At 37.0% G+C, this 8,724-nt stretch overlaps 1 protein-coding gene across 3 annotated transcripts in view; it reads left to right on the top strand.

Annotated features, from left to right (window-relative positions):
- The window catches only part of Zasp66 (PDZ_signaling and DUF4749 domain-containing protein Zasp66), a 56,489-nt gene that overhangs the window by 41,128 nt on the left and 6,637 nt on the right, over positions 1–8,724 (top strand). For all 3 annotated transcript variants that reach the window (XM_086970458.1, XM_022841946.2, XM_022841947.2), the window contains one exon: positions 5,270–5,407. In XM_086970458.1, coding sequence (XP_086826584.1) covers positions 5,270–5,407 — 138 coding nt within the window. The remainder of the gene's footprint in view (positions 1–5,269; positions 5,408–8,724) is intronic.

The raw sequence follows: 8,724 nt of genomic DNA on the forward strand, positions 1-8,724 counted from the left end.
CACTCTGGCTATTCGATAAGAACTGATTTTTCCCACCAAATTCTCGCAAATGTTTCTTTATAATTCCAGTTACACCTTTTCTCAGCGACCCTAGCAAGCATATTACTCAATATTACCCACTTTCAAGTCTTTCCAAAATTAACAAGCAGACACTTGTTCGAAAGACATTTTTATACACTCGAGCAATCATCTCGGAAAACTCCATTAAATAGGCATATTGTGACCAATTAGGAGACTCCATTAATATCCGGAGCCCTGCCTCATTTAATAAGTTCTTCTAGTGTAAGAACCTTCTTGATAATGACTGCATAGAATTGCTTCTCTGTACTAAAAAAGGAAACTCCGAGCGGCCGAAACCGTAGTGGACTATGAAAAAAACCCTTAAGACCTTCTTATTTCTCTTAAACAGATTTATTGTATTCCTCTTTTTTACTTTGCCTCGAATGGGCGTTCTTTTAGACCCTCTTGTAAATCTTATAGAAAGACGTTCCGCGCTTTGCTTTCACTGTGTTCTATGTCCTTTTTAAAAGCAGTCTTTGCTCTGTTATGTTCCACCACCTTGTTTCTTCTAACTCGGTTGCATTTATGCTTTCTTTTCAATCTGTTACATGTACGCCAAACAATGTCATATGATCATTCTATCAGTATTTTTAAGTAAATCGGAGCAACCGTCATCCACCAAAATGTACTACTAATGGGCAATTAAGTAACCTGCAAAACCTCTCGGGATTATCTTTTTTTACTCATCGCTTAGTATGCTCTGTTGTTGCCTTCTTACCTATAGCGATTACTTACCTGTGAGAAAAAGTAATCTCGCGAGTCACTGCGTTGAAGCTTTCAGTGCAATAGAGGTCACTTAATGCTTTTTTTCCATCTAAGACTGTTCATCAAAACATCTTTATAATTAGATTTATAAATGGATAGGTCCTCGTGGTACGTTGGAACGTCGTCAAGAAAAGTTGGAATTATCTGTTGTTTAGTGTTAGAAAATCATCCAATCCATTGATAGTAGGCCTTCTCGGTTGGTTCGCGTCTTTGACTAATTTATTTAGGACATATTTGCCTTAAACATACACTCGTTCAAATGGTGTCCAATACGTAAGGGTATTACCATAGCTCATTTAAAAGATCTTTGACATAAGCCACAAAGTCCATAGACAGTAACTTCTCTATTTTAGGTTCTACTTTGAAATTCGTAATAAGTTCCTTTTTGTGGATAGAGAATATTTAGGAACATCCCAGAACACGTAGATTCCGCTTTGGCATTCCAAAGCTTTTATGATGTCCAAGTAGGCGCCTTCTTTTGCTTCTTTTAATGATGTTTTTCATGTCAATATTCTTTAGCGATTTTCTTCCTGCGACCGTGGTATTATATTCACTCGGATTTACATCTAGCCATTTCACAACTGACTCAAAGGTTAAAACATGAGTACGCTATCTATACCGATACGCGTAATTTCAAGAAGCCTTAATGTAACCAAAGTTCTACATGAAATAACCCCGTCATCGTCCTCTTTTCCTCCAATGGACCTCGTGGTTCGTTTTTTAACTGAACTAGACAGGTCATCTTTTAAGTTATCAATTTGGCAGGCCGTGGTGGTCGTCCATATCTTATTGTCCCCCAAATATTTCTCTCTATAGTAATGAAAAAGATGCTCTCTGTCTGTATGTCGTTATCCGGCCACGTTATGTTAAAAATGACTAAGGGCCATTCCGCAGTCAAAAAAGATACGATAATAGCTTGTTTATGGAATAACATTTTTTTGTTTTTATTTACCCTTAGATACTCTCTGCTTCAGCGTCGTTGTTGGAGTGCCTTTTTGAAGCCAAAATTTCTATGTCAACGTAGACTTTTCTGTGAACAAGCCCTCCAATGGTTTTGTTCGTTGTCTATGCGAAGCGCTCTAATTTCCGATAAGTTTGTTAATCTCCTCCAAAAGGACGTTGTCACCCCCCCCCCCCCACGTTTTCATCACTCCTATTCGGAGTTGCGCAGTCGTAGTTTTCCTTATCCATATCTTTTACTGTCAAAAAATCTCTCTGTGACTAGAAAGAAACTTCTTCGCGAAGTTTTCCAGCAGTCAGGTTCTCACGACTTATGCACTTGTTGGGCTTGGGCTGTATGCGGGAAGTACGGAGCATACCGGTGGATACAATTCAACCAACAAGTGCCGCTTCTACTGGGTTTAAGTAAAAAGTTGTATTATGCGCAGCCATGACATTTCAAGGGATATACTTGCACCTAATACTTCTTATGTGGCTTCGAAGTCATGTCTCGTGGTGCTGCGAACGAAATCTTAGACAGGTGCATATTTAAGAGAGGCCGAACCGTTGGAAGCGCAGAACTGGTCTCATAGGCAATATTCGTATCTAAGAACATCGGCTTAACTAATTATAATTTCCCAAACAGGGTTCTCTGTTAATGGTAAAACATAATTGGGGTGATTTATTATTCCAGAAGGCTTCACTTGCCCAAACAACTTTCTCACACTCTACTTTTGTTGGTTGGGGACAGCTTTACGACGCTCCAAAGGACGATACCGATCATCCCTTAGTAGATTATATGCGACACTTGGTCGGTATATCCTCAAGCCTGGAGGTGTCAAAGGGAACACGAAGCAACTGACAACGAAGTTATTATGTTGTCAGATTATATTACTCATGTGTTAGCGGTACGTGAATTCTTGCATAGTAGCGGACTTAGGTTATAAATAAAAATATAGTTTGTATCAGTGTTCGACGAAATAAAAATATCAATAGGCAAAAACGGGCGCGGAGTTATACCGTTTACACACAGTTTAAGAATGTTTCAATGACGTTGTCACTATGAAATAATAAATACATTTTTATAATAATCCTTTGCATCTCTTTTTCGTGTTTAAATATTGATTAAGTCTTTCAGTATGAAACGCAACACACCGAACACATATACTCACCTTTTTTAATTTTCAATCGAAGTATCCATCATCTTTATCCATCAGTTTCTGCTATTTGGATGGTAATTGATTCATGCAATTGCTGTAGCTGAGGAGTGATGGCGTCCTTGAGATTTTTAAAACGTAATTTCGACATCGTGTTAAGATTTAAAAAATTGGTTTTTGACAAAATTGGTATGTGGAACAATACCTGGCCAAAGCACTCAACTGTAACTCCTGCGTTCTCGCCGCAGTAAGTCTTGCTGTATGAGACTGAGTGTTGTCGTGCAATGTTTTTTATATAAATGGCCGACTCCCTGCAAAAAACAAACTGGATCCACGGCCGGATCCAAACCTAGACCAATGCCTGTCCCTACATGTAGCGTGCAAACATGTTACTAAGTGCACTATCACGGAGATAATTGTCGTCGTGCAACAAGAGTAGCTTCCTAATCTTGGATGCTTAATATAAAGTCTGCTTGTCCTTTCCCATTGTTGACAATATACTAAGGACGTAACTAGCCGACTAGAGCTCAGTACTGTAAAACATAATATAATATAAATGCCGGATAACGCCTTCATTCAACCGCCAAGTCGACACCATAAGCTACTGTATATTTGCTTTAAGGTTGTTGCATATTGATGCGAACGTCTGCGATTGTTGCAAGGAATTCAGTTTTATTACAATTTTTTTATTTGTGTTCAGTGTGAGAATAGGTCACGTAAAAATAAAGAGCTCTACACCCCTGTTTTTGATCATTCAAGTAATGCGGCACTCATTTGACTAGTTTCGTTTCCTTATTAATGCTTCGAAACGGACGGCGCCCTTTGAGCAAACATTGAGTTGAGTTGGCCCCTTCCATATCTCATAACCTTCGTTATTCACTTTCTCAATTGTCTTCCACGAGACTGATTTCTTAAATTTTTTTTTTACCAACGATTTATTGCATTTCTAGCAGTTATTGCACCATAACTCGATAACTCAAGTGATGATATCCAAGTAAGCATTCTAAGATTTCTCGAATACAAAAGGAAGCATCAAGATACGTTGCACCGTTATAAATTAGCTCTATTGTTGTTTGTCAATTTAAAATTCACCAACTATTTCGACACATTAGTAATACGCTTAGCTATTTCGTCGATTTCTTATATAAATAATATATAATAAGTACTAATTATAAGCAGCCTTAAGCCAGATGAATCGATAAAAAACGGAATGTGGATTTGTCGTTGCTATGCTTATCTCTCATAAATAACTCTCTTATGCTATTGAGATTGCAGTTTTTTGTTCATTATGTCTCTCGCGGTATTGTTGCCTTGATGCACCCTCTTTGATTGTTCTGTACCCGTAGGTTTCATTACATAAAACACAATTCTAGTCATATGACGAAGTGTAGTGGCGCAACTGCAATTGTTACTTTGCTTATTTCGAAATTAAAAGTGTGACTGTTTTCTGCCTGTTACAGTTACGTCGAACTTCGCTTTGTTGTAGTGTTTGGCAATAGTATAGGCTAAATAAATACCATAAGGTTTCGCCGGACGCGGGAAACGGAGGCGCATAATTCAATAACAATAATAATATCCTATAATGTGGTAATAAATCAGCACTCTATATACAACATAGGCATTTTCTCATAACAATCAATTCGAAAATAAAATCAACAATATCTATGAAACTCATTCTTTTGAATTCGACTAGCTAGCTTCAGAAAATAATATGACCATATAAAAATGTACGTGCAATCTTTATGACACGCGTAGGAAGCCAAACATTCCATGCTATAAGCGATAAATAGACTATGTTTCATGCTGAAAATAGCCGTACAGCATCGAGGAAAGGCCTAAAAGCTGAGGTATAATAGCTAGGAACTTGAATCGAATTTTTATATGTGAGGATATTATATACAGTATATATATATATACTATAATATATATACAAATGCACCTATAGATAGACAAACTATGCCAAAGGGTGAATAATAACATTATTGCGTAAACATGACTGTCAATAATCAGTGTTGCTATCCCATCGTTACAAAATAATTAGTCTATTATAATGATAACCATATATGTATATTATTTAATATCAACGCCTGTTAACCTACCACTATAAGCCTATTTCTTCTACTCCTGCCTGTGCAAAGATCACATATCAAAATTTGCCACATCAGCTTATGCGATAAATGCCGCTGATGATTCCAGTGAAATCTACAACATTGGACTGATAAAAATAGCAACTGAACGTTAACAGGGAATGTTTTTTTCTTCCTTCACATAGAAGCTGTGCATTAGCTATTGGTATTTCTAACTTCAATTAATGGTAATCGGAAATAACTCTGCTTTAAAACACGCAGGTGTATCGAAGTGCGCAGCTAATATACCCAGGCCCAAAAGCGACTCACGATTGTGTACTCGGTTCATACTTACGCCACGTCCGCGAACCGTATTTTAGCACCGTGCAAGTGCCCTATGGACCAGATATGCATACCCGGGTAGGTAAAAATCTGGAAAATTTCAACGCATGCCAATTGGATTTTTAGGCGCATCAATAATGTATGCAATCTCATAAACATATAGAAAGTACCCTTTACTAGAAGCACAAAAACGTATATACATATATATATATCCATGCCTAACTTTTCTTTGAACTTGCAGCTAAAAGTTTAGACAAATTTGCAAGTGCAATACCTTGCTCAGAATAGTTTATGTCCGTTTCTTTGTTTTGTAATAGAATTTTCGTTATAGAAAAACGCTAGACCCAGAAATTCACATTGTGCTATCGAGCTTTAACACTTTAACTATTTGGCATTCCATAAAGCAGCTAGCATGGAACAACCTAAGCCACCAGGCGTTTATTATGTGTAGAAGGCAAACACGCGCACATGTACACTTCGAAGCTGCGTATAATCCTCACTTACAGCATATTTTGGAACCCCTTTACTGACCAATAGGGTTGCAACTCTCAATACGCTTTTGCACTAATTCAACCTTTGATAGTCAGAACAATAATAATCTATAATGCAAAACAATCTTTACTGAACTAACTAGCCCTCTTCTGTTCGTAGCCCATCTTTCTCAACGCGTGACTCACTGATGCAATCATCGCAATGATAGCTTTGCAAGTTTACAGTAAACAGTAATATCGTCCACAAAAAAATCTATACCTAGTCACGAAAACGAGTCTTTGATCGAATCTTGAGTGTAATGCAGGTGCTTATACAATATACCACCGGATCTAAACGTGTCTTTGGCTCTGCTATAGCACTGCCCTACAGATTTATTCATAGCAACAATAATGAATAGTGTCGGTTTCGGAAACCGCGTTTAAAAAGATGGAACGCTAACCTCTACGTTTCAACTCGCCAGATTCTAATTTTATTTCATTCTGTAATTAGGTGGCAATTCAATAAGGAGAGCTTCAAACTTAAATACACACCTTATATCGAAACTAGTTATGCCCAATACAGGTTTCATATGGACAAAGTTAATAACTTCTATTAATCCTTGTATCGCTTAAAGACGGGTCAGTACGGGGCAGAATTTCGAAATTCTAACTATATACAAGATGGCTTATGAGTTGTTTCTAAAACTCTGTGTCATTTCTGCCGGCATTCATGGCGGCGGCCATGTTTCTCCAATATAACCATCATTAATTACGATTTAAACCTTTTTCAAATGTTCCCTTCGCTAATATGCAAGCTCCTTTTTGTTAGTTCGAATCAGCTAATCGATGCTGTTATGTTAATACTTGCTGAACTTTTGTTCAAAAACGCTTCATATGTAGTAATATAAAAATCAAATCTGTCCTCTCTGGAGGCTATACGTACAACTTCCAGGACATATTCATATTCTCAAGCTGCCAGTGCTGTAATAGGCCAGAGCTGGTGCACCATCTTTTTCTTTTCATCTGGAGCTTTTTTTGGATATTTTACATATTCTAGGTCGCAGTACAGTTTGTAGAACATGCAGATCAATATTCTATTAATTAATTAATTTTTCTGAAAATGGCATGACGTCCTTTGTAACGGTTAAAAATTTGCCCATAACAGACGCATCCCCTAGTTTTGATCTTTGCGGTTTATTTTTTGCATCATTGATAAACATTTCTTCATCACAGCCATTTGCTGCTTCACTCCTAACAAAACGTAAACGATATAGATTAAATCGCTTGGTTCTCAGGCAGTATTCGTCCAAGTCTTTGATCACATGAAGTAAATTTCAAGCGTCTACGAATAATCTATAATGCGATATCACATCGCTACAAACCTCTCCGACAAAACACGATTGTTACAAAATGCGCTTCTCAACGGAATCAATTAATTCTAGAGAGAGAACCGTTGTTTCCCTATCGCAGACTTTTTGTTGTGTTGTAATGAAACTTGCTTCAGCTTCTGCAGAAACATACTCATCGGCCACTCTGTATACTGTCGCTTTAGAAGTTTATTAGTTTGTTGACACTTCATTTAGCGTGAAAAGATTGGGTAATAGGTGATCTTTACTCAGACTGCAAGGTTGTCGTATAGGGATTGCGACTCGTCATAGCGGTTCATCCAGAGATAACCAGATCATGTTGAAAAACAATGTATTATTTTCCGCCATGATGTGTTTGTTGTTTTTTTTTTTGAAAGGACTGTCTCTTTTAGTATAAAAAAAAAGCAGATAAGCGCATGTCTACTATGACAAAAAGCTCGCCAGAGTCTCGTCCATGTTAGACGAGCCATACGCTGTCTTATGAAATGAATTTAATTTACTGCTATCGTACCTATACTGTATAATATCATACTGTATTCCCTAAGTTATAAGGTCAACACTATAATCAATATTGACCCTTTTATGGCATTAACTGCACAAGACCGTTGTGCAGAATATACTGACATAGTATAATATAAAGAAAACTAACCCCGAAGGTGTCTTCCATCTTAAATTAATCTCCCGTAGTTGACTACACCAACACCACAGCATATAAACTTTTCCCAGTATTATAAATTATGCTAACACTTCTAGTTTTTCTCTATAGTATGTTTTCAATCTTATATTAGTCGCCGTAACGTTTTCCATAACATTATCTAAAATATTTGCATTTAAAATCACCACGGCCCTTTTGGTTGCTACAATAGAACCAACTTTCTTTTCTGAAAAGCATTTTTGAAGCAACAAACATGAATATATTTTAAACGATCATTTTGTTTTTCGGCCTACGCTATGATTTATTCACATAGTCTTCGCACGGCATTTTAAGCAACACGTCGATTCGTTCTCAAATGGGATGAGGCGATTCTGGCTCTTGTTTCGAGTTGTTTGCCCTTAGGCAATGGATTTAGATAGGCGTCATTCGATGAAACAATGTCTCTGTTTAACAGCATCAGTTTTCTCTCAGGCTTTATTAACACTTTGATAGTACGTTACACCTGGTTTTCGTAGTATATACGGGCCAGGACTATTCCCCGAAATTTAGCATAAGGCTTTATTGGGGTTTCTTTCAGTTTATGCCAAGCTTAGAAGGGTGTCACAAAATTCTAACTGCTCTCGACTTACAAAGAAACAGGATATATATGTCAAGTTATATAATATCTATATCAAGTTATATGATATCTCATAGTTTTTCTAATTGGTACTATAGGGGAAATTAAATAAGAAGCTGTTATGCTGTTATTTACCCACCTGTGACGAACCCAGAAATCTACGTGTTGGGTAAGAAGGCCAAAGGAAAAGGTGGTTTAAAAGTTTTTATAGAAGTACGTAATAGATATTGGTTTCCTCAAATATGTTCTTAAAAGGTATATCTTAACTTTTGAGCATACGATATAAA

The sequence above is a fragment of the Varroa jacobsoni genome, unplaced genomic scaffold, assembly GCF_002532875.2.
Source record: "Varroa jacobsoni isolate VJ856 unplaced genomic scaffold, vjacob_1.0 scaffold_960, whole genome shotgun sequence".
NCBI classification, from domain to species: domain Eukaryota; kingdom Metazoa; phylum Arthropoda; class Arachnida; order Mesostigmata; family Varroidae; genus Varroa; species Varroa jacobsoni.